A 27,682-nucleotide genomic window follows, 5' to 3' on the forward strand; every position below is an offset into this window, starting at 1 on the left:
ACGGAAGGGGAGGGGGAGCCAGTGAAGGGATGCCAACAAAGGCGAGATATGGTCAGAGCGGTGGGCGGATGTGATAATGTGTACAGCTGAATGCAGGACAGAAATTAAAGGACGGAGGTGAGAAAGAGGAAGCCCAGCCAGGAGGATGTTACAGTAATCAAGTCGTGATACCACTAGGGCATGGACCAGAATCTTGGCAGTAGAGGCGGAGAGATATGGTCGGATTTTGGCAATGTTGTATGAAAAGAATCTACAAGCTTTGGCTGTGGTCTGGATCTGAGGGATACACGACAGAGAAGAATTAATATATTTTTAAAGTGCTAGTAAAGCCATATAAATAAAACACAGCCCTGAAAGTATAACCAAAGTATAACACAATGGCCCAGCTCAGATATAACAGCTGAATCAAGGTTTGGCAAATACAATTCGGTTTCATGCTCATGTTTCCCCCTTCCACAGAGCTATAAAAACACAGACTGTGATGGTACATGAGTTGGGCAAACTGTAGTTTATGCTAACTAGGAAGTGAGTACATCTATCATAATATGTCAACTCAAGGCACAATATCAACTATCAAATTATAGTTTCGACATGACAACTTAACAGGATAAATAAGCTAAAGGCTGATTTAATACATAAAATAAAAAAGGCAAACACATTTTCAATATATACTATATATACTATATTGTTATTATGGGTGTGATACTGGGCAATCATGAGTGGGCAATGGCCAATTTTTACCCTTGCATCCCTCTGGCAGGCTGCTTTGGCGTGTTTCAAGCACACTGGAACTCATGTGGATTCACTTTCAGTTTAATTTGGGATTCTTTTTGGCATTTTTGTGTTGGAGGAGGGATCAATGGGAGTGCAAGAAATCTTGATTAAAACCAAAGAAGTAAATCAGTCTCTTTTTCTTGGTGATTTATTGCATACCCTACTCACAACTATCACCAAGTATTTGAAATATCTTTGGAGAATATGTCAAGAAAGATGGAACATATGAAGAACTATTTACTAATACCTTCTTGGAGAACATCTTTTAGTGTTATCCTCTCTCTTGAGATTGCTATGTCTTTCACTTTAGCCTTTGCTTCCATCAGGGTTACACTTTTAAGGTCATTCTTCTCTATTCGTAAAGTAGGATAACCTGAGGAGCCAGCAAATCCAAACAATACCAATATAAATACCAAATGTAAATACTTTCAAAACAATGAAACTATATTCTAGAAATGAAAATACAATGAGGCCTTGCTATCCGCAGGATTGCCATTCTCGAATTTAAGCATCTGTGAATGGCAAGCCCTATTGTCCCCAATGGTGGTGTGTGCATTCGGCCACTAGTGCAGCCTCATGTAAATTGCACTACTGGGTCAATGCACCACTAGGGACAACAGGACTTGGGGTCCTGCTTTTTTTTGTATCCGTGAGGTAGTCCAGAACGGATCCCCTGCAGATACAATGATCCAACTGTATGCAGTAATTTTGAAGAAATTATTTTAGAAGACAAAACACCTAACCAGTATCAAATGCTTTGCTGCATAATGTGTTACAAAACCGATAATCATTTTTTGCTAATTACTGAATACCACTCATATTTAAGGTGAATTTAACAAATATGAAAGCAGGCATATTGCCCTCTTCTGGACTTTAGAAGACATTGCTGTATGTTAAGTGGTTTCTTTGTTTATGAATGTTGAAAATACAGTCAGCCCTCTGAATCAACTGATTTTTTATCCATGGATTCAAGCATCCATGGCCTGAAAATAATCAAATTTTATACACATTCCAAAAAGCAAACACCATTTTACTGTGCCACTGTATTCAATGGGAACTGAGAAGCCACACATTTTGGAACCCACAGGGTTTGGGGTCCTGGAACCAAACCACAGCAGATACCAAGGGCCCCAATTTAATTAAAAACTATTTTTGGTTTTTTGTAAGAAGCTATTGTGGAATATTTATAGTAGTGGGCTAACTGAGAGCTCTTTCGTAGCAGGCCAGACAGGCTAAGGGAGTATTTTGTACAATTGGCCCTCCACTTTCAAGGGAGTGAAGAGCGCAAGATCCCTGTGAAAAACCATGAATAAGTGGGGGAAGATGAGAGAGGAATGCAAGCGTGCTCCTCCCACTCTCCCAGTGCTGTAGCCAGCGTCCCTATAGCATGGGGGAAGGCAGGAAGGATGTGGCACACCCTTTCCAACTGCATAGAAGAAGAAACTTTCCTGCCTCAGAGTTCCTTCCATCAATTCTAACAGGTGCAGTTAGAAAGCCATCCTATATTCTTGACAGTCTGAGTAAGTGAAATCTGAGACAAACCAATAAAGCAGATACTTTGGATAAAGCCACATGTTCAAAACAAATGGAGAACAAGGAGGAGGGGTGCACTAGTAGAAGAGAATCAGTGTACTACTGGAGTGGTTAACACTTCCTACACACTCTCCTGAACAAATCTACCTCCACCCACTATTTCTGTTCATTGTTCTGATCTCTATCCAAAACTGGAGAACAAAGAATAACTGAAAATTATATATAATACAAGTTGATGATTTTTCCTTACAAGGACTACTGTTTATGGGAATCCCAAGTTCCCCATGTATTACTTAGATATGCTTTCTATAATTAACAAAGATCTCAAATCTAATCTTTTCAGACTCTCTTCACACATACACAACTACCTTGATCCTGTAATCAGATTAACACTTACTGGTAATGGGTGTTGCATTGTTAGGTGTGTCAGCCCTCAAGTATTGTGTTGTTTGAGTTGAAGGTTGGGATAAGCCTTGTGAACTACTGCTGTCACTAATGCTGTATTGGAAAATAAAAAGAAAGGATTTGTTACTTTTCATTTCCTCCCCAAAATTCACCTTTTGTACTCTAAAACTCATCTCAAGTACTGCAAACAAACAAACAAACAAAAACAATCAATGTGGTATGCTAAATGAAACCAGAAAATGAGAAGACAATCCAAATCTACTTGTCACCACTGAACATACTTCTTAAAAGAGGGAAAAGCAGAATGTGTAATACATTGGCAGTAGTCAAAACAGATTGAACTTCAACACCTTTTTGTTATATTTTTCAAACAAGAGTAGATGCACAAAAGACACATTGTACCAAGTACTTCACAGGAAACAAAATCTTCATATGTATCCGTTTTATTCTTGGGAATATATCCATATTGGGATGTCATAGCCAACTCCAGGTTCCAAGCTCATGTGCAAACTGAAAATCACAGAGCTTGGAAGTATTGATATTACCTAGAATACTGTTTTTTATGCTAAGGGAAGGATAACATTGTTTTTGCAAAATAACATAAGCTCTTGTAACATGACCTTAAGTGTAATAAGCAATGTTTATTACATTCAGCCCTCAAGTTTCATAAGGGTTGGAGTGTAGGGTCCCTGTGAAAGTGGACTATGAACTATGTATATAGAACATCATCATCATCATCATCATCATCATCATCATCATCATCATCATCATCAAATAAAGAGAACACTTAAGGACCTATAAATGCCTAGAAAGAACAGGGCAGCAGTTGAGGCAGCAGCAAGTACAGTAATCTGTGAATGCTTAACCTGCAAATGTGGAGGCGTGGCTGTATTTAAAAAATGTTGCTCTTCTGAGGTCATTTTAGATAAGAAAAATAAAAATTAACTACTTACTAATACATCCCTGATAAAGAAATGAGTTATTTTGTGAGGTAAAAATCTATGCCAGTGAATTACATTTTTAAAAAGCAACATTTCAATCTCTGATAAATTAGATGTTCATGTGATGTCACAACAGTCTTTGAATACCTTGTTCCTGTATGGAACTGCCTTCTATGTAGGAAATGAGATGTTGCAACTTACTGTGAATATTCATTGCTAGATGGCAAGAGAAGCAATCCATGTAACTCTCAGGTTGTTCCACACATGCCAGCTGACTAGACAAGATTTTTCCGAGATTTTTTTTCTGTTATGTCTTGACTCACTTTCCCTTCTCAATCAATTTTATTCTTAATGCCTTGCCTAACAACCTAATTTGTATTATTTATTTATTTATGCACAGCCATAAATTGGGTGGGAATGGACTACACCTCCTACCATCCAAGAATGAATGTTCATGGTAAATACCAACACACATTCTCAAAACGAACAAGGAGGAACACGCCACACACTCTCGAGATTTACTCAAGCTCCAATTCCTAGAGTGGGAGTGGCTTCCTATAATTCATCTCACTGTTTGCAGCACCACATTTCCAAAAGCTGTCTGTGCTGACTTGAACTTATTTATCAAAAAACTGTTGTTATTTTGTCTGTGCTTGTTCCCAATATGGCAGCTTGAAGCGAAGGACAAAGTTTTTTCCTGTACAGAACCTTTAGCCCCTTGCTCTGTCCAATGCAGTAACTCCGGTTTTTAAAAACTATTGCTTAACTTAGTTTTTTCATGTTTCATTCTCTGCCAACTTTCCAACTCTTTTTCTTTTCTGTGGTGAAGTGCTACTGAGCCTTCCAACTCACTTTCACCTGACTCTCCAATAAAGGAGAAGAGAAAGGAAGTCAACCGACATAACAGAAAAAGAATCTAGGATTCCTGCCTAGTCTGCTGGTGCATGGGGAACATCCCAACAGTGTGTGGATTGCTTCTTTTTGCCCATCCAGAGAACATCTAATATTTTTAATAGAATTAAGCTGACAGGAAATATTTTCAATATTACATCTATAGAGCATAACTCAATGTTTTCGTGACAGCATTTCAACAAGAGGGAAGAGGGGACGTGGAGGAGAAAAAGAGAGAGCCATTTTGCTAGAGAATGTTTAAGGCAAAACACTAGATTTTGAAAGTTAACAGGCTGTAATTAAAGGAGAGATGACTAATATTAAACATGCACATGCTGTGTTGAATTCAGAGGTTTTGTCAACAAACAGATCATCATCTAAAATTGAGAAAAAAATATTTTAGCTTTCACATCTTATGTGTGAAGACCAACCAGGTTGAACCTATTAATGTGCACTGCTACCAGTGATAAAGGAATTCACTGAATGTATCCCAAGAGTGGCAGCCTTTCAAATTTTGTCTCATTCAGCAGTCGTCACCATTTAGAAATCCCTGAATTAGCTCAGGGAGTGCATGATCTCAAACAAATTATGGCCAGAATGATATGCGAAAACACTTCAAAAGTTCTTACACTCTACCTAAATGAATCTGAATTTAGGAGAGAGAATTGAAACAAAGATAAATTGATTGTTGGCATTAACAAAAAATGTGCTATAGTCAGGTCATTAGAAGTGGGGACTGCATGCCACACTGGATGACACTTCAGAAGGGTGACACCCAGTCAGAATCTCCTTCTCTGCAGTGTGTGCTCTTGCTGTCCCTGCCCTTTCTCCATTGCCCTGGCTCTCTCTGCAAGGAGGAAGGCAATACAGTGGATGATATGGGGTAGCACATGTCCTTTCCATGCTGTCCTGCTGCCTCACCTTCAGTCCTGGGTGGGCAGCAGCTGGACGTGTGGCGGGCAGGGTAGGCCACTGTCACTTGTCAACCTTTTCTGCATCTCACCAGGCAGCAGCTGGGCAGAACATCGGGAGAGGGAAGTGGAAGGAAGAGGGGCAAATGTTCCTTTTGGTTTCGCTGCTGCAAAGCTTTGCCCTGAGGAGGAAACCACTGTGGTAGCAAAGGAGAAGGGACAAGAGTGCTCCTCCTTGCTTCACTGCTGCCAGGTTTTCTGCTGAGGAGGAAGCTGCTACTGTGGCAGTGGAGAAGTGCAAGCACACCCCTCCTGCCTTTGCTACTGCTGGGCTTTCTCTGGAGGAGGAAACTGTTGCAGTGGTGAAAGGGCAAATGCACAGCTTTTGTGCCCCTCACTCACTGCCTCACTTGCTCAGCCATCCCCTGGCAGCCCTGGGTGGCAAATGGGAGTAGACTGCCACCATCTCTACAGCCTGGGAACACCACTGGCTGTAATAATTTCAACTTCAGTATAACCAAGCAGTTACAAATGTTTGATCAAGAATTCTTCAAACTAATATCCTTTGTCAGTTTACTGAACAGAACAATGTAAAGAAATATTTTAGTTTTGAAGAAAGCCCCATATTACTCAGTAATACCAGAAGATGTTTCTTCCTGCTATTCATTGCTTGCACCAAGAAACTCACCTTTAAGCAAACTGTTAGGTTTTTTTATAAGTCTCTGATGAAGTTACAAATAGGAAGATTAAGAAAATAGTCACATAAAGTGGCACACTGGGAACTTACCATGAAGGCCCATTCTAGACAGATAAAAGGAACCATCCAATAAAGAGTTAATTCCAGTAACTGCCCAGGGATCTATTTCTTCTTAGATCCCAAACTCCTCCTTCATTTGTTCCCAAGCCAAGAAAGAAGATAGACAACATTTCTCCCCCAAAAGAAAGAGAGTCTTGCCGCCTCTGAGTGGGCCTGGACAACCACTTCTCCTTGGCTAGAATGGACCATCACAGTAAGTTCCCAATGTGCCATTCTCAGCCAGCAGAGAAGGAGTCATCCAGGAAAGAAAACTACCCTAACCAAAATGGATCCTCGGAGGAATGGTAGCAAAGCAAACTAATTCAGCCTAAGAGAGCCTGTTGCAACATGTGTCTGCCAAAGGAGACCTTGTGGAGGTAAATTTGTCTAATCTATAGGGCTTTGTAAAGGTAGAATAAGCAGCTCAAATTGCAACTGTGCAAATCTCCTCCAAGGGGGCATTAGTTGAGAACGCAGGTAAGACAGCCAGTTACCTGGTAGAATGGGCAATTACATACTGAGGTTTAGGTAGGCCAAGAAGATATATACCTCAATCCATTGAGTTAAGAGTAGAAGGGGAAACCTTCTGGCCCAGGGAGGTGGGCAAAAAGGAGACAAAGAGTGCCTCCATTTTCCTAAAGGGCCTTTTCTTGAAGTTCCTGGGAAGAGACAGGATGGTTCTAATTACTTGTTAAAATGGAGGTTAAGGCTGTAGTTTGCCACCACAAAGTGTTGGTTTTGAGGTCTAGGTTGAGGCCTGATGCTTGTAAGAAATCTCAGACACCCTTCACTCTTGCCCTGGGAGGAGAAACTGACTTACTCTGAGCCCATCTGAGAAAAGCTTTCCAAGTGGCCTCCTATATCCTGAGGACAGAACTCGACATGTAGGTTAAAAGTGTTAATCACTCTCTCCAAATAGTCTGCTCTCAGATAAGACCTCCATTTAACTGCCAATCAGCTAGCTGTAGCCAGTCTGGATGTCGAATGGAACTCTAACTGAGAAGGTCTGATAGAGCCAGACGTTGAAGAGGTTCCCAAGTTATGAGCCCTAACAAATAGGAGAACCAAGCTCTGCAAGGTCACTGGGGGGTTACAAGCAAGACTCCTGATTGTCCTGAGCACCCTGGAAGTTAGGGAAGTCAGAAGGAAGGCATACAGTTGACCCCAAGTCCAATCTGTGTGGATGCAATCTTGGGCTTCTGTACTGTGGGAATGGAACCTGGTGAAATATCTGGGCAATTTGTGGTTTGTATCTGATGCCAAGAGGTCAACCTGCAGGTTGCCAAAATGTTCTTGAATGTGATGAAAGACTGTAACTTACAGACTCCATTCCCCTGGGTTCAGGGTGTGGAGGCTTAGAGTTGGTTTTCATGTTCAGCATGCCCTGAATGTGCGCGGGAGAGAACATTCCTCTCTGCCCTGGAGTTGGGCTTCAATCTAAAGGGGAAAAGAGAGATAACCCCCCCACTGTCTTGTCAGGTAAGATTTTGCCATCTCATTGTTATCAGAGTTTGTGTGTCCATTTGAGGGACTTTTTAAAAAAATATTTTTTTATTAAACACAATTTTATAACATACAATTACATAAAGGGAAAGACTACGACACAGAACACAACATAAAACTCATATAACACTACAATATTAAACAAACATAGTTAAAAGAAAAAGGGTTACACAGTTGACACCCAACTTGTCCCCAATGGTGGCACATGCACATGGCTGGGGTAGCGAGCGCATGCACGTCATGCCACCATTAGGGACAACAAGACTTGAGGTCCTGCATTTGGTATTCGCAGGGTGGGGTGGGGTGGGGGTCTTGAACAGATCCACTGCGATACCAAGGTCCGACTGTATCTACATATGTAGTTTAAAAAACAAAATCATAATCTCCAGTTTTTATCCTTGGTAATTTTAATCCAAACCAATTAAACAATAATTATTTTAACCATTATTATTTACATTTCACTTAAAATCTCTTATAAAGTTCTCAGCATTGATGAAAAGAAAGAGAATACATCCAAAGGAAACAAATTCAATTGTATATATCTGAAGCAAGGTCTCTTTAACAGATTTCTACCATTTAAAAATACAAAAGAGACAGATGCCTCCTGAAAGACAGACTCAAAACAATATATATTACAGCATTCACCAATAGCGGATCTCTTTGCTTTTGTGAAGGACCTTTTTCTAGAGAAATCATTTCATATTTGGTATCTGCCCAGGTTGTCTTGTAATCTCCTTCATAGGGACTTCAACCTTTTCTTTGCTGTCCAAATTAATCTCAATTTCTTCATCAGTTCCTTCATTACTTGTCCATTCCACAGTTGTCTGGTTTGTTGATTGATTAAAATATACCATAGCCTCTTTCACCATCTGTCTGCTATCTTCCATGAAGCCTAAACTTAGGTCCTTTGTCTGTAAACTCCTGCTTTATCATCATTCTCATCTGGTTAAACTCATACGAATCACCTGGCCAAGATCCATCATCTCAGATGTCTGATATTAATTCATTTGAAACCACTTTGACAGCTGTCTAATTCCCCCCCCCCCAATTTAATTGAATTTAATCACGTATTCACAAGATGCTGCTACTGCATTCTTTAAACTAGCTGGTTCTCTACCTTAAAATCTCTTCAACAACCACGTTAAGTTACTGCACAGCAGCATTAAATCTAAATATAATTGCTTTTCCAATTTCTTCCACATTTAAATACTTCCTTTTTAGATACCATTTAAATCACCTGCATTTTGAAATTAAAATGTTTTATAGAATCAAAAGAGTTGGGAGAGACCACATGGGCCATGCAGTCCAACTCCCTGCCATGCAGGAAACAATCCCATCAAATCGCCATCTAGCTGTTGTTTTAAAACTACCAAAGAAGACTCCACTAAATTCTAAGGTGGCATATTTCATGACTGTTGTAATTCGTTGGAAAGCTCCTTAATTTCTAGTTCTTCTATATCATACTTTTGAGGTAATTAAGAAAGTTAAGCGGTCTTTGCTATAGGGATTGAGTGCAGTAGGGCATTCTCTTCTTGGTCTCTTCCACTTTACCCCCAGTCAAACTGCAGAAAATGTGCATCGGGATGCCCAAAGAGGAATCCAGACTCATGTAATGCTCCCCTTCAAGCTTTCCCTACTAGGGAAACATTTTTCCCCAGCTACACAATCTCTAAGTGACTTCTGCCACTTAGCACTTCCCCCCTCCGTGTAGCTCCTTTGGAAGGCTGCTTCACTAAGTCATCTTAAACCAGGAGGTTCTCTTGGAGGCCTTGTTGAAAGTGAAGGAGAACCAGTCTGATGGCATAAAACATTAGCCAACTGATGATGTGGATCTTGTCTGCTTGGGTCCCAACCCCTTGAGCTGAAAGGAATTTGGAATGAGCCCCCGGTCCAGAAGGCTGGCAGCTGTGGCATGAATGGTCTCTTAGGGGCACTCCCAGGGAAAGACTGGGAGTTTGGGGGCATCTCCGTCCTTTAATCTCTGTTCAGCGTTCAGCTGCACGCATTATCACTTCCACCCACCGCTCTGACCACATCTCTCCTGTGTTGGCATCCCTTCACTGGCTCCCCCTCCCTTTCCGCATTCAGTATAAGCTCCTGCTGTCGACATTTAAAGCCCTCCATGGACTGGCCCCTCCTTACTTATCAGACCTTCTTTCTCCTCACCTTCCCACCAGGCCCCTCCGTTCTGGTAGTCAAGGTCTACTGTCTCAGCCCAGGATTTCCTCTGCCCCATCCCAGATTCGCCCCTTTTCACTTGCTGCCCCTCACTCCTGGAACCTTCTTCCCCCACAAGCAAGAGCCATCACTTCTTTAACCAGCTTCAAAACGGAGTTGAAAACCATCCTGTTCAGAGAAGCCTTCCCAGGCATTGCATAATTGTCGCTTACTACTTGATGTTCTTTTGGTGCCTGTTTATCAAACCATTTCCTGTATTGCTATGTACTGTATATGCATTATTCTACTTGAAAGTATGTATTTTCCCTGGAAAATGATTAACCATCCATTATGAAGCCAAGCCCTCCCTCCAGTCCATCTGCCTTGGTCCAGGCCTTGGAGGTAGAGAGGAACTGCTGGACCTCTTACCCTTTCCCTCCACCACTCCCTTCTCCTTCTGTGTCATGTCTTTTTAGATTGTAAGCCCGAGGGCAGGGAACCGTCTAACTAAAAAATTGCATGTACAGCGCTGTGTAAATTTACAGCGCTTCATAAATAAAGGTTAATAATGTTAATAATAATAAAAATAATCCAGGCTTCACCAATTCAATGAAATCTGATGTGACATGTGGCTATGGATGTCTGAAAGGATCAGAGGTGACACTTCAGTGGGCATGATAAGTGGCTTCAGGAAATCATCAGGCCTAGAAAATGTGTTAGTGCCATAAGGTGTTCTGGTCTCCTCTCATAAAAAGGAAACCTTTTTTCCTAATCCTTTCTGTTCTCTCTGGAGCTGGAGCAATGTGTCCTTTTCCTATGTCTATGAGGGCATCTAAGTGAACTAACCTCTGGATTGGGACAAGATGATTGTTTCATTTGTCTACAAAGATGTGGTTCTGGAGAACTATCATGGTGGTCATCAGTGCTTGTTGAGCCCCTAAAGTGTGTAAGATTTTATTATGATATTATCTAGAAATGGGAAGATATGGATGCCATGCAATCTCAGGTAGGCCACAAGGCCAATCATCAGCCTGGTGGCAAGATGACAAGGCCAATACAAAAGGCAGGGCCTTGAACTGGAAGTGGGCAGAGGTAACAAAAACTAAGTTAGAATGCAATGATGAATGGGTCCAAATATGAAAACAAGCATCTGAAAGTTCAACTGAGGAGAAAGTCTTCTGGAAAGACATGCTCTTGAACTGTCTGGAGACTCTCCACATGGAAGCATCTGTACTCTTCATATTTGTTTGCAATTGTGATATGCAGAACTGGGTGAACTCTACCCCGTTTCTGACTACTGTGAAAAAGGCTTAGTACAGCCTTTAGTACAGCCTCTTGAACCTTTCATTTGGGGGGACCAGTTCTATGGTTTTTACCTCCAAGAAGTAGGAGATGGCCTGATGTATCACTATGTTCTTGGAAAGATTTTGGAAACAGGCAACCTGAAAAAGCAGTGTTTTGGCTTCTGACTGAATTCAATCAAGTAGCCTTCACTTATTGTTTTCAATATTGACTGATCTGGTGTGGAACAGGACTTTGCTTTCATGAAGTGTGAGAGCCTTTCCCCTATCCTGGATGGAAGATAGTCACAAGGTTTGTTTGCTTCTGACAGGCTGCCTATCTTGGGAGGCATTCTTGCCCAGACCTACCTGGGAACAAAAGGAGAATTGGGATAGGGAGGTTTGCCAGACGCGAAGTCCCTAGAATAGCAGAAAGAATGGAAGGGGTGAAAAGGCTGGGAATGACTATCTGGCCATTTTGTCTTTCTTGAGCATGCAAGGAATGGAAAGGCAGCAACACACTAGGAGATCTTCTGTTGAGGAAACATGCTTGTACCCCAGCTGGAAATTTTACTGGTTAGAGCAGTGGAGGAATCTGGCTGGGAGTCCTACAAACCCAAGGTACCTGTAAGCCTTGGATAGGAGAGGAATGAAGTCATTTTGATTACTATGTCTCTCTTTGGCTAGGTCCTCTTGATCCCAAAAATCAGGCCATTCCCCTTCTCTGAAAGGTAGAATAAATAGAGGCTATAATATTATCTCTCATAGGGCAGAGGCAGGTGGGGTAAAATCCTCATCAGATGAGCAAGGCCCGGAACAGATGGGCCTTTGCGACGCCTTCGTCATGTGTGAGGTTTGCCTGGTGGGTGGAGCACCCACACGCCCGGCAACCCTCTCATGTGACGAAAGCGCCACAAAGGCCCGTCTGTTCCGGGCCTTGCTCATCTGATGAGGATTTTATCCCACCAGAAGGGGTGCGTAACAATGACGTCGCAGCTGCACCGCTTCCAGAAGGGGCAGTGCAGCTGCAATGTCATCGTAACGTCTCTGGAGCTTTGCGTCGTCACAGCAACACCACAAAAAGGAGCCACTTCCGGGCGCTCCTGCTGAGTAAAGAGAGGCGCTGGGGAGGCGCCTCTTTCTGGTGGTTTGTACCCCGCCCAAGTTCCCTCTGTGTCTGGCTCTAGATGGTACTGTAGCAGCTTTAGTTTTAGCCCTGCCCTTTTTCCACAAGGGAAGCTGTCTATCAGCAGATGGAGGGGAAGAAAGCTCTATGTCTCTTTGAGGTGGAATGGCTGGGAGAGGGCAGTTGGTTTGACCCTTTCAGCTCATCAGCAACCAAGGAAAAATGCTGTTTCAGCCATGAATCCTGTTTTTAAAATGGCATAATAAAAGAGAAAGACACTGTAAAGGCCTGATCGGTTTACACAAAATAGCATGTCTGCCAGGGCCTCAAAATGACCACCGACTTGATTATGTGCACATGAGCATGATTTCAAGGTTGGTCACCTGCTTGGACTGCCCATTCTCCTGCATGTCTGTATCTGAGGTCTGCTCTAAAGCAGCAGGGGGCTCAACTGAGAGGCAGCTGAAGAGACCATGGAAATCAGGTTCCATCTCCCCCTCAGCAAGGTATTCAAGGTTGTTTGGGGCAATAAAGCGGTGTCAGAAGCTGAGCTGAGTGTGATTTCTTCCAACTTAATCTGCCCCACACTATGCAATATCCTCGGCAAGATCAGCTGCTCTGGAAGAGGCAGCCCCTGTAGGAGGGGCTGCCTGTGAGTGTGTGTCAATACAGTGTTGGCCAGTATATTAAATTGGGATGAGGGCCAACTCCCAGCGCAGTCTGGGTAAAAATCACCCAGCTACAGCTAAAACAATGTACACTGCAGAGTATAAAAACAAAAACCCTCAGCTATTGGTATTGGCAGTGCACTGACCACTTTTCACACTTAAAAGAAACAATTACAGAGAGTTGATTCATCCTGGAGGTTTTTATCTTCAGTTATAAAATGCATAATATAAAACAGCATATATACAGACAGACAGACATCTGACTTCCAGTCAACTTCAAAGTCTGCTTCATAGCTACAAACTAAAACATAGTAGCTCACAGCAATAAACTTTATAAATAAATAAAATAAAACTTTAATTTATATCCCGCTTTTTGTTTCCACAATCAAAGCGGCATACAACCTTTTAAAAAATACAATATATACAATTCCCCTCCCTTAAAAAAGGATTAAACAATTCCATCCATTAAAATTACAGATGATAAAAATCTAAAAACAATACTACAATAATAAAATAACAGTGGGCAGAGTCTTCACTTTTATATGACTGTGGGGGGAGCGTTACATGGCCGGGATCTATTCCGGGAAGGCCTGCCAGAAGAGATCCATCTTGACAGCTTTCTTGAAGCTCTCAAGATTGGCAATTTGACCCACAAAGGTATCTTATTATAAATTAATCTCTTATATTTTTTCCACACTCTTAACAATGAAGTGAGAGCGATCGCGGAAAACGTCCTCTGGGAGGTCGCCGTCTATCTGGTCTTTGTGGACTGCAACAAATTCCTCTCAGAGGATCTGAGGGTACGGGGCGGATTGTACGGAAGGAGGCAATCCCTTAAGTAGGTTGGGCCCAAGCCATGGAGGGCTTTAAAGGTAATGAACAACACCTTGTACTGTGCCTGGAAACGAATAGGCAGCCAGTGGAGTGATTTCAATATAGGTGTAATATGGTCACTACTATGGTAAACTGCTGCTCCAATGATAGCTCACAACCAACCAGACATTTCAACTGTCAACTGTCATCTGACATGTGATCAGTGTCCTGGTCCACTAATATACAATGTTGGCTGTGAGTCATCATTCAATCAATCAAAATATTTTTCTGTTGTTTAAAGGCATATTACACCAACATATAGATTGCACATCTATGACCAGCCTAATGTGCCTAACTGATGGGATTTTAGGCCCCGTAATGCCTTTAGCTTTTGTCTTAGCTTTTCTCATTTACCCCTCACAGAGAGAACCGTGGCTCAAAAAAAAAAAAAAAAAAAAAAAAAAGCAAGCAGAAAATACGAAGAAGGTGAGAAGAAAAGGGGGTTTGTTCTTGTTTTTTAAACAAGAGGAGAGGCGATGCAGGGGTACAAGGGTAGAGGTGAGAGAAGGCAGAAGAAAGGAACAGTAGACTTAAAGAATTTAAGTGAAAGGAAAGCTGAAGAACTAAAATACTTTCTGGAAAGAGGCAAGGAAGAACTAAAAGGAGCATGGGATCTAAGAGGAAATATTTCCCAAACAGCATGTGATCCCTTGCCTTGCCTGGTGACTGGAATCAACACTTTTTGGGATGGCTCCTTCTCCACTGGCAGAGAAGAGTTATTTGGACAGGAAGGAGAGAAAGCTTCAAAGGGCTATTAACATTTCTCATTTACTAATGCTGTTTCACGATTATTATGACTGCATCTTGTTAACTGGAAGCATTAAGAAAAATAAGTTAGATAATGCAACATCAAGTCCCTGTCTTTTTCTTACCTGTCTTCCAATTCTATCCTTTTCATACTATGAAGATGCAAGACTGCTAGTATTATTGCTACCAGGAAAATGACTGCACAGCACACGCCAACACTGATGTAAAACACACGTGTAGAAGTGGTGGGAGCTGCATTTACAGGGTCAACTGAAAGTCAAGTGTAAAGCATTACTGCAACAAAATGGATACAACTAACATATGCCAGATTCAATTAAGTTCATATAACACAGTACAACAAGTTGTTTATTTTTATCTTACTTTACTATTATAATGCACTATGTAATTTAAATTTATGGCAAAGGGAAAAAAGCCACCTCTAAATCACATTTTAGAACGTTAAATCCAGAATATCGAAAAGTTACCAAAAGGAAACTATAAGTAGTACACACCAAACCAAGAGCTACTCTCTTGTTTTGCTACCACTATAAGAAATAGAAACCTCATTTGATGAGTACTAAGACCACAGCAGAACGTTATCCACTACAAAATAACAATTAGTTAATTATGCTAATAACATAAGAGCAAAATATTATGAAGCTGTTTTAGCCAAAAGACAGTTTTCTGCCCATTTGCCCATGGAAAACAAGCATTGTTATACATACAAAACTGATGTATAATTATACATCAGAACTGTAAATTGGTTGTCCTTGTAACAATAGGCCCCAAATCACTGCAGCATATTTAATAAATAGAATCATAAGACATAAAGCAGTGTAAGCTGCTCACATGAGTTTAATAATAATAATAATAATAATAATAAATAATAATAATAATAATAATAAAATTTATTTATATACCACCTTTCCAATAAGATCAAAGCGGTTTACAAAATTACAAAAAATATATAACACTGTGTACCGTGTATTGTATTGTATTTTTAGATTGATTATTAATTCTTAACTGATTTTATGATGGATTTTAATGATGTATAGTTGTGTTTGGTTTTATTTGGGGTATTTTTCATTGTTAAATTTGTTTTCTTTTTGATCTGTATTGTATTGTATTTGCATTGTTTGTAAACCGCAATAATTGTGGGAACGGCGGTATAGAAATAAAATTTCAATCAATCAATCAATAACACATAAATGATTAATATAAACAAATAAATAAAATACCTAAACAGTACATAACATATACAAACTAAAATTCCATCCCTCATTCCTCAACTAAAATACACCCATCATTAAACATTAAACAAAATTACACAAACAAAGCAATAGTAAGTAAACTCAAATAAGAAACATAAGATAGTACCACTCCTTAACATCTCATCCAAAAATATACTTTTTGAAGACCCAATCAATTTTGCCCATTCAACAGCTGGGAATGAAAGGGTTTTTGACTGATAATGATGACTACCCCCTTTTCTTTTGAATGCATGATATTTTTAGGAATTTTCTATTGAAAAATGTGGAAAATAAACAATATTGTGTATTTATAAGATTTACTTACATATAGCTTTGCTGCTATTTTTGTCCAATACTGGAGTTTTTAATTCTTGTTCAAGTTCTGACAACAAAAGAAAATATGCATCTGAAATAACCATTCCTGAAAACCTGTAATTTTGAGTCTTTGATAAAATTTGCCTTTTATGACTAAGCAATTAAAAGAATGCATTTCACTCAAGTATCCATCAAAGCTGAAATCTTTTTACCCTAAGATCTTACTATGTTAAGAGATTGTGTATAACCAATTTTGATCTACACTGAGGATGGCAACAGGTGGGCCTCCACATGTTGCATTTCAGCTCCCATAATCTCTTACCACTGGTTATACTGGTTAGGCTGTTGGGAGTTGCAGTTTCAACAACATTTAGAAGGTCACAGGTTGCCAGCCCCTGGTTTATAGGAAATAGGTATTGCACCATGAAGTGTAACATGCTCCAAGGTTACAGTAGCACAGAGGTCACAGACATTATAGCTATGCTGGAAAATTTAAGAAATGTGCAAAGATGGACTCTTCAAGTGCTTTCAAGTGTTCATAGCACTTTTAATACATCATCTTAGCTCTACATCTAACACAACCATGTAAGTTAATATGACTATCTGTCACATGGCAGATGGGGTTATTGAGAAAACAACTTGTCTGAGACGACCTAATGAATTCACAGAAAAGGAGACATGAACAAATTCAGTTATGTTTCATATATATCTTATACACATAGCCTGAACGCAATTTTATACATGAGACTTTTAATAATTTTGTGCATGAAACAAAGTCAGTGTACAATGAACTATCAGAAAGCAAAGTCAATATCTCAGTCACCCATATGGACAATTTTGGGAGTATTTTGGATTTCAGAATTCTAGATAAGGGAGACTCAACCCATATTTCTAGTTGCTTGAAGCATTCTGGTTATTGTTTTAAAGTTTTAAATCTTGATTTGTCATCACTGGAGGTCTCCAAACAGAGGCTGGATGGCCATCTGTCGGGGATGCTTTGATTTGGATTTCCTGCATAGCAGGGGGTTGGACTGGATGGCACTTGCAGTCTCTCCCAACTCTATGATTCTATGATCACCATTAATATCCCACCTTTTCCCCAAACCTGGGAGTCAAGGTGGCTTCCACTTAAAACAATATACCAGCAGTTTAAACATATCAAACAGGAACATTAAAATGAATTAAACTCATAACAACACTGACAACAGTTTACAGATCCATTTCCTACCATCCTGATGCTACTGGAACTCTTCTGGTCAAACATACCCTTCATTTATGTTTACATTTTTATTCATATATAATATATGTATATTGAATAATAAAATAAAATATAACCAATAATATATAATATAAAATAAAATCATGCATCAGGGAGACTTGCACATATTGTGGTATGATATTCAAAGTAACTCAATAGCTTACAATTTGCAATAATTTTGGAATTTTGATAAATAAGATCAGTTATATTTGTAACTACCATTTCAGAAGGCAGCAAAGTGTAACCAAGTAACTGCACAAATATGTGTTTTATTCCTTCATTTGCTTAATTGGACCACCTCAGTAAAGTTCTGCGATTTCAGCAATTCTACATATTTTATAGAGCCAATAACAAAAATGGACCTGGAACACTGCTCTAATTAACAAATTGTAAGCCGCTCTGATAGTCTTGGTTGAAGAGCGGGGTATAAATAAATATTATTATTATTATTATTATTAGAGACAGATAGAATCCTTCTTATAGTTTTTAGGTAGTTATGATCTTCCATTTTTCTTTCCTCTGTATCTGCCTTGAGATTTCTTTATATTCTTTTGCTACTATTTATCTGAAGAACGTTTTGACACTTCTTTTGTCCTTCATTACACTCCCCACATACTACATCAACAATTCTATTCTCAGACTATCAAGAGTCAGTCCAAATGGGTTTGACATCTGTTTCCAGTTACGGAAACTTCAGTTCCCAAGTTTAGTTGCAACCCTTAGAAATTCACTTTTTTCTGGACCTCAGAAGTGTCTTGGGTATTTAAGAGAAGAGGAAAGAAGATGGAGTGAACAGGATCCTTGTTGAGAGGAATCCCTATAAAAATGAATGAATAAAAATGCCTTACTTTTATAGCACATTTTCCTTCGTTTGAAATTTAAGACTGTGATATTTTTGGAAGCATTTATTGTCATGTTCAGTTGCATTAGTACCGTAACCTCAGAGTCTAGTTTGCCAGTGCAAGAGAGTTCCACCCGAAACACTGTAAATAGGAAAAAAAATACATGTACATGTTTTTTAAAATAAAATATACATTTTAAATTGTGTGCCACTCTAACTTCATAGCATTTTCTCAGTAATACTTCCACGGCTAAAATTAAAAACAAATAAACAAACAAAATTATTGTTTCTTCATGTTCTTTGCTACACACAAGGTATGAAACATTATATTTACTATTGATATCCTTCTTAGCATGATGTGTCATTCTTTTTGTGGTTGTTTGGTCATTACAGCACATTCTAATTTTTTTTTTAATCCTCCTAATTTTTAACTCAGTATTAAGTACAGTCAGCCCTCTGTATCCACCGATTCAATTGTTCTTGGTTTGTAAACATTTAAAAATCCATATAAATTCTAAACAGGAAACCTTGATTTTGACATTTTATATAAGGGAGACATTTTTACTATGCCACTGTAAATACTGTAACTTGTGCATCCATGGATTTTGGTATCCACAGGAGGGTCCAGGAACCAAATTCCAGTGGATACTGAGGGCCCACTGTATATGCAATATATTTGCACTTATTTAATTTTTCATGTCACTGCTCAGACATATATCACTTTTAAAAGAGCATCTTTTAAACCTTTAAAAAGGTTCTCTACACTCAGTTCACCAAAAGGAATGAGAATCTTGTGTGATAGATGTAACAAGCTGAAAGTTGCCTCACTCACAACTTTTCCTTGGAATAGACCTGCTTAATCGCTAAGGAATCAGGGAAAACCTCAGTCACAAAGAACCAAACTAGTCAGCCCCTCTCTCCACCTTTCATGCTCAAGAGCAGGAAAGACCAACACTTGAGGAAGCATCTGATTTCTTGGCTGAATGTGGCCAAACAGTTCTGATTCTCTTTCCTAAATTAATGACAGGTGGAGGTATTCTTGTATATTATCTGTCAATGTACATAAAGCAACTAACTGAGCTCCAGGCTACCCCTGCTCCTCCCTTTAATACGAAGGATTTCTTTGGCTGCTGCCCAATCTTTCTCTTGTTGCCAAGACTTAAGGTGGTTGAGACTTCTTTCAAGGAAGGGGCAGCCCTGGGCACAAACAGTTTACCTTGGCCCCTTGCTAGCATGACTGAGGCTTCAGTCTTAGAGGTAATGATCCCAACATGTCACCCATCTCATCACCAATTCTACAGCTAGGAAATGGAGGCAAAGTACGTAGTAAAGTCTTGGAATAGGTGAGGAGAGAGGGAGATCTAAAAACTCTCCATGTCCTCAGGAGTGTTCCTCTATTCACAGTATCACAGTACAAGATGCTTGTGTGCATGTAACAGCACGATCCCCCTAGTGAAATTAGAATTTGTTCTAACTGCAACATTGATAATCCATATTGTTCATCTCAGGTAGAGGATCATGAAGTTACGATTTAGACCCTGATCTTGAATTCTGTAGCAAAGAATAGGAGGGAAGATGACCCAGTGTTCATTGCTGTACTGAGAAATGACAGAGTAGTGATTGCTTACATTTGAAGACTTCTCTACCCCTCCTTTTAGCAGCAGCCTTTGTTATCACCCCTAAGTTCAAGGCAGAAACTTCAAGCAGAAGCACCTCATGAAGCACAAGGAACTGGTAGTGACTGGAACTAAACCACTTTCTACTTTTTTGTGTATAGTAGAAGGCAGAAGATAATGAAGTTAAAATGGCAATATTTTAGCAACTATCAGTGCCATCAAAAAGTGAAGAATCAGTCAAACTGGAAAATAATTATAATCTTAGCTGCAACAAAGAGGTCCAGTTAAAACTATGTTGCAGTAACCTATTTTTGAACATAGTAATGCAATCCAGCGCATACTGAGCTATCTGGATAATATAATCAAGAGTACAAAATGGTTTGCAAATGGCACAAATTATTAGTTCAGCAATGAACAGCATGTATTTGAACAGCATGCTTATTACCAGGTTTACAACCAGAACCATATATCAGTTCCTGAAGCACAGGAAGAGTGCAGAATGTAGTACTAGAAGAAGAAAAGAAGAATTTGCTTCTGAAGAAAGGAACAACAGGTGGTCTAATGCTATATCAAGGCCAGGTTGCTTTGCCTTTCTATATCAAGGCCAGGTTGCATTGCTCCCGGATCAGAAGTAGAATGAGCTGTACAAAACAAAGGTAGTTAACATGTGCAGAACTCAACGTTTCTTGATGTAGAATTTTAAGTTATTTGGCTCCTAATATACACAGTCTTTTCTCATAAACTCATGTGTGGGAGCCTCTACAGAAGAAGTTCTCCACTAAACTGCTAAGATTATAGATCCTCCAACCCTTATGTAAAATTCTGGCTTTTTCTCTCTCCTCTTCTCTACCCCCCACATGACGACCATCCAGGATACTGACCCAAGTATATATTTACCCAGAGTAATGCTATATACTTGTCAAATGTAAGATTAATTACCAGATAGAATGCGAGGGACTTCCCCTTGGTCAGAAATATTTGCTTGTGGCAAATCCATAGCCAAAAGATTATCAACCTGAAACCCCAGTTTATATTCAATCTGTAATGAGATGAAAAAGAAACAAAAGGAAAATATGCTCAATAAAAGGTTCTATAGTCACACTGCTTCTGCATTATATCTATGATAGATAAATTGGTAATTAACGGATTTAAAATATATTGCTAAGTGCCAAACGGATTAATCTTAGGGTAAAATTTAAAGACTACCCCAGACAGTTGTTTATTATCACTTGTGGTAAGTATCTACATACATCCCATCCATGGAAGTGTGTGTGTGTGTGTGTGTGTGTGTGTGGTTAAATGAAAAACAGAAGAGAGTGGGTGCAAACTATGCCAATAACAAGATATAGGAGTAGGGAGGGGGGAAATGCTAAGGTCACTTTCTGGCTAAAGACAAACAAACAAACAAACAAAAAACACCATAGACAACCACATTCGAAATAGCCTCAATATTTAATTACATTTTATTAAGCTGGATGCCAAATTATCAATGCCTGAATCAAAACAAAATATTAAAACTAAAAGCAGATATCTTCTAAAATGCTGAGCAACTACTCATTGAAGTTCTGTGCACATTAGTGCAATTAATATCCTTGGTGTGGTAATGGCTTCCATGTCTGATTCAGAAACAAATTATGGTTCACAGATGTCCAAACTGGGAGAACTACAGTTAATCAAAATGGGGAAGAAAATCTAAACATGGAGAAAGAGAAAGAAGCACACAATGCAAGCTCATACTTGAAAATCAAACCACATTTTGATAGACATCTGAACTGTTTGCAATGAGCCTCTGTTGTGGAAGAAAGGGCTACATTTTGAAGTTTGATCATTGCGTATCAGTGGTACTCAGCGTACCTTAGCTGCCTAATTCCAGAACTCCTTGTGCCTCTAACTCCCATTTGGAGTGAGAAAATGTGAGTCTTTGCAAACATCCACTGCCCTCTTATGCCCAGCATAAACCCACTGCTCTTTCCTAGATTTCAGAGTCTAGATCTGAGAGTGGAAAATCCCCTTCTCTCTTGCACATAGTTTGCTTACCTTTGCCTTAGCATGCCAACTGAAATGGAGGCTGTTTGTCTCTACAGGTACTAGTAGATTAAAGGACAAAGCGTAATGATTTATCATATCATTCCTCACATAATAAAGTTCGGCATCAATACCTAAAATGTTTGTAAAAAAGAAAAAAAGCAATGAACAACTAGGCTACAGGCACTGTCAACCTTCAGTACAAGAAATAAGATTACATCTGTTCATATTTAAGAGGAAGAAAACAAATACTTAATGTCAGCAAAAAATTCAAAATAGATATACATCAAGATGGCACTTCAGTCAATATTACCTGCTCCACGTGGGTTGTAGGCAAAAGTGATTCCCGCAATTTTAAAGAGACAGCAAAAACATAAGCTTTGCAACTATGCAAAGTAACATTTGTAACTCCATGCACAAATCCAAATGGGAATTTCATCTGTGGTCAATGGTTTAAAAACACTTTTGACAACTTGTGGCAACCCTGAACCTTATGATTACAATTTCTCTATGTCTGTTTGATCATGCTGAACCCATTACAATATTCACTCCATGTTAGAACACAACAGATACTGTCAAAAACTCCCAGTATGTTTTACAGATGGCTAAATCAGTTTCTTGTGACTCAGTCGCATTCTTTATCACATGCTTTTGTCTTCTGACAGCAGATATATTCTCAACCAAATCCTAATAGCCTGACTAATAAATGATTCAGTTTTACTATTTATTTATTTTTTATTAAAAACATTTCTTTATCGTCAAAGACAGAGAACAGTAGACTTGACTGTCCATCAGAAACTCAGTAAGGTTGAAGCCAGCCTGATGCCATTTGGGAGTGCTGTTAAAGAGAAAGACTTACATACTCACTAACCTAAACTCTTCAGATGGTGGGACATGCAACATAGTTTTCTGCTCAGTGGAAGCCATGTTGCATGTCCCATCACTTCAAGAGTTTACACTGGTGAAACTCTAGAAGCAATTACTCTGAAGAATTTGAATAAGACATTTGTATATGTTTAGCAGCTTTTCTGGGTTAAAATCAGGCAATGATATCACATTAAAGTTAATGGCTGTAATCACAGCTAGTCACCATTTTCTTTGCTTTGTTTTTACATCTTTTTTTGACATATGCACATTTTTGTAGCCCGTTGTGCTCCTGGTCACTTTCCCCACACATCACATAGCTGCCATTTACTATACAGTCCTCTTCATCCATCCCAACCTTTAGGGTGAACACAAACAGTTGTGCCTGCTGGAATTTTGTAAGTTCTTTGGCACTGCTTTCCTTTGCTTCATTCTTTATTTCCCTTCTTACAGGTCCCTAAGTTTTTACTCTCAACTTACCCATGGGTCATATCAAAAATCCAAAACTTTGGCCCTAAAACCTGCTCTCAGTTTAAATAAGGTCAACTTACACAGAAGTACAAACAGCAAGCCTTACATAAGTTAACAAAAACACCTGGAACCTTTTACATATCAAAATACATCCAGGGATTATTTTTTCTTTCAAAATGCGTCCACTTTTCTTATAGTTTCCATTTAGATGGCCAAATTCATAGATCTAAGCTTCCCCCCCTCTTTGTCCCCTATTTGCATTTCACCATCTTCTCTACATTTCCTTTTTTTTCTTCTTGCTCCAGAGATAACCAAAACTCTCTTTTTATTATTTTTAACCTCTCTAGCAAGCAAATAAAGTGAGAGTCCTGAATGCAAGATCATATACAGAGTCCTTAAAACTCAGAGATCTAGTTTCTCATTATTGTATCTTACCTAACTTAAAACAAACCACATGCCAAGGCCTGTTTTTCTCCCCCTTCAGATTTTTAGAGGAAATGCTCTGCTTTGCTCAGGCAAACCCTAAATCACATTAACATATATCTTTGTGCTGAACATTTGGACATAAACCAGAAAGTATAAATTAAATCAAGCATAGAACAAGAAGGTAGACTTAAAAAGTACCATAAAAAGGCAAGGCCATTCTTTAAAGATTTTAATGTAACACATTCTGAAGCAGAGACAACGCAAGGGAGTTTTTATTCTTACTATGAAGGTATTGGTGAACTCCTGTTCATTACAAAACAGGTCTTTTTCAAAGGCCCCTTGCACAAAAGCAGAATAGCTTTAAATGTATGGAGAGCCTTAGAAAATACAAAAAAGCTCTGCTCAATTAGCATGTGAAAGTGGTTTTTGTTTATTTAAGAGGAGTTCTTGTGAGCACTCCCCTTTCTGGGGAGTAGAACATGAATTCATTTTCTAAACATTTAATAGACTTTTCATTACTGTGAGCAATTATATTACTATTTTTGTCTTTATTGTTTAAGTGTCCCTTATACTGTAGTATCTTCAAAAGTATTAACCCTCCTGGCAAAAAAGGCAAATTTGTGTACCAGCTCATTTTCCTTAATTTGGTTACAATGGACAACTTTAAGTTAGGGATATTATGCCAGAAATTTATTACACTGTCTATATATTTACCATATATACTTGACTGTAAGTTGATGTCGTGTATAAATTGAGGGCAGGTATTTGGGGTCAAAATTAAGGATTTTGATATGACCCATGAGTAAGTCAAGCGTATTCCTTCTTCCCCCTCCACAGCACAGATGTCCCCTCAGAAAACCTCTGGAGGACACCCGGGCTGAGGAAGAAGACTGGGAAGCAAACGTTTGCCTCCTAGTGTTTCCTCAGTTTGGCTGTCCCCGCAGAGTACCTCTGGAGGACCCCAGGCTGAGGAAATGGAGGAAGCAAACATTTGCCTCCCAAGCCTTTCCTCAGCCCAGCTGTCCTGTCAGAAGAGCAGCAGGGCTGTGGAAGAGGCTCCAGGGGCAACCCTATTACCATATTGCCCTGTATATAAATCAAACCAGGTTTTTTGAGTCAATTTTTTGGCATAAATTTCTCGAATTCAATATGGTAAGCACAACTTTAATTTGTTACAATGCTCACTCTCCTTTAACTTAAGAAATAGATAAAACATTCAAAGTTTCTATAAGTGAGTACCTCCACATTTCTGAGTGCTGTACTATGCTACTCTTCACATTTCTGCAATATCATAAATAGCATTGCTAACAGTATAATAGTATGTCTCACTGGCATTATTCCACAATTATCAAAGCCTGAGAAAGTGTATCTTTTCCAATTTCTGTTTTTCAACTCAGTATGAGGAGGTTAAAGCTGCTTGAGCTATTCTACTTTCTTCCTTAATGCTGTTCTCAGCTGGCAGGTTTTACAATGTAAAGAAGATTAACGTGTGGGACAGACCGCCCAAAAAGGGTGGCCTGTCGGCAGCCTAATTACCTCTGAAGGGAAGCCACAGCCGCCAAACCGCGCGGCTTCTCCCTGGAGGAAAAAGAACCTGGAAAAACTGGGTTCTCTTTGTGCTGCAGGGCCGACGTAACGAGTGTGCCAGTGATGCGTGATGCTGCATGGCGCTTACATAACAATGGTGGTGCCCACGTACACGAGACGCTGCCACTGTTACGGCGCCATGTTGTGCTATGGTTAGGGACCGTGCAGTTGCCACGCGGTCCCTAACCCCAAAATCAGTGCCAGTACAGCGCATTTGCATGGTCTGTACCGCGCCTAATATTGTTTCAAAGCCGTCAAGTGGCAAGGATGATTCGAGCTGTTCATTTTTTTATTTTGTTGCAGCACTAGCAACATCAATGCTGAGAATTTCTGGCATGAAGACATGCAATAGATGAAAAGTATTGTGGATACCACTGGATGTGCAAAATATTACATCAAACCCAACCTGTTATAATTCTGTGAAACTGAGCCATTAGAATGTCTTTGTATCTTTCCCTATTTCCTACAATAATTAATGAGTTACTAGCTTTTGTTTTTCAAGAGCTTTTACTGCACAGTTCTGCACTGCTATCAGGGTACCTGCTTTAACATGTCATACAAAATATGAAACATTATAAACCGCTTGGACACATAAACCAAGTTGGGGGAGCCCCTAGCTCTGGATGAATGAGCCCCATAAATTCAAAATTTGGAGGGTCTCTATAAAGTTCAACATGTTTCTGTTTATTTATGTAAGGCTTACCTGACCTGCTCATTTCATTTCACATATGCATATTGTTTAGTTTTGAATGCTGCTCATGTCTGAACTACCCCTTTTTTATTTTGAAGGGTAGAGCAGGAACCTATCCCTATTTTTCCACATTATTTCTGCCTCTGGGACCAAATAATCTGTTTAAGAAAAAATGTTTAGGATCATTTAGAAATTTTTAACAAGTATTTTAATGTGTTTTACAAATATTTTTATCTTTGTATTGTTTTAATGGAGCCCTGGTGGCGCAGTGGTTAAATGCCTGTACTGTAGCCATTCACTCGAAACCACAAGGTTGCGAGTTCAAGACCAGCAAAAGGGCCCAAGCTCGACTCAGGCTTGCATCCTTCCGAGGTCGCTAAGTCTGAGTACCCAGACTGTTGGGGGCAAATTAGCTTACTTGCTGTTCACCACTATGATCTTTGGAATAGCGGTATATAAATAAAACAAATTATTAAATTATTATTATTAATGATTTTTATTTGTTCATCACCTTGGCAATTTGTGAGGCCTGGGAGGTGATACAAATACACTTTAAATAAATGAATATGTACTTCGTTACCCGAGATATACTTGTACTGACCATGATGTTTGGAAGTCTAAGTTACACTGCTTTTAGGCATTTCCAAATAGAGGCTTTCTTACATGCACTGGTACTGTACATACCACTATATGCACAACATGGAAACTGTACTTATTCTCAAAAATTCAAATGATAAGTGATGGTAAGACTAGACCATACAGCCTAGTGAGAATGTCACACTGTACAAAAAGACTGTCAAGAACCATCCCAAGTTACTTAAAGGAAAATTGGAAATGTCTAAATTAATATATTTCACTATTATAAGTTCCCAAATTAATTTTAATGAACACATTTACTGTTTTACAAGGGGACAGACGCTAGTGAATATAAACTTCAATTTAAAAGACTGTTTCACATAGCCATCAAAACACATAGCTGGAGCTTTAAAAACGCTTAGGTATCTAAATTCAGCCAACCAAAGAAGCAAACTACTTTGATAAGAGAGGACACATACAATTGAGATTTATAGCTGATGTTGCAAAAAATCAAAGAAAATTCAAACTGCACAAAGCAGTACTTTTTGTGCCCTTATAACTGATGTAAATCAGAACCATAACAATTCAAACACTTCAAAAAGTAGCAAAATACAACTTATAAATTGTGTGTGTGCGCACCCACATTCAAGTCACCTGCCAACTTATTTTATTATTTATTTATGGTATTTATACCCTGCCCTTCAGCCCTAAAGGCTTTCAGAGCGGCTTATGGTTACCACCAATAATTTCATAGGGTTTTATTAAGCAAGTAATACTCAGAGATGTTTTCCCGTCGGTCGCTTTCCTCTAAAATACAGCCTACAGCACCTGTCATTCCTTGGTGGAATCCCATCCAAGTACTAAACAGGGCTGACCCTACTTATTCTATAAGCAGACAAGATCGAGTGATTTCAGAGTATTTATAAGAAGCATGAAGGGTCATATTGCAAACATTTGTTAGTTAATCGAGTGCATCAAAAATTTTCAAAAGAAATTCAACCTATGCTTCATACCTTATAGCCAAATCTTTGATTGTGTAGATTCATGATTCTCAGAATTTTTACCTTTGTAGCCACGTTAACATCTAAATGCAGATGTCATGTCTGCTGCTTGATTCTGCCACTTCTTCCATCCCACAACTATTTCAAGCTACACAA

At 39.2% G+C, this 27,682-nt stretch overlaps 1 protein-coding gene across 3 annotated transcripts in view; it reads right to left on the minus strand.

Moving 5' to 3' along the window:
• RYK (receptor like tyrosine kinase) overlaps positions 1-27,682 on the minus strand; it is a 58,098-nt gene that overhangs the window by 21,287 nt on the left and 9,129 nt on the right. For 2 of the 3 annotated variants that reach the window (XM_089509364.1, XM_089509366.1), the window contains 7 exons: positions 21,923-22,044; positions 20,825-20,924; positions 18,277-18,411; positions 16,181-16,237; positions 14,731-14,875; positions 2,704-2,805; positions 1,022-1,155 (listed from right to left, as the gene is read on the minus strand). In XM_089509364.1, coding sequence (XP_089365490.1) covers positions 1,022-1,155; positions 2,704-2,805; positions 14,731-14,875; positions 16,181-16,237; positions 18,277-18,411; positions 20,825-20,924; positions 21,923-22,044 — 795 coding nt within the window. The remainder of the gene's footprint in view (positions 1-1,021; positions 1,156-2,703; positions 2,806-14,730; positions 14,876-16,180; positions 16,238-18,276; positions 18,412-20,824; positions 20,925-21,922; positions 22,045-27,682) is intronic. The other variant, XM_089509365.1, reaches the window with a different exon arrangement.

This window comes from Sceloporus occidentalis, unplaced genomic scaffold (genome assembly GCF_023333645.1).
Source record: "Sceloporus occidentalis isolate IW3139 unplaced genomic scaffold, rSceOcc1.0.p SCAF_2, whole genome shotgun sequence".
In the NCBI taxonomy this organism is placed as follows: Eukaryota; Metazoa; Chordata; class Lepidosauria; order Squamata; family Phrynosomatidae; genus Sceloporus; species Sceloporus occidentalis.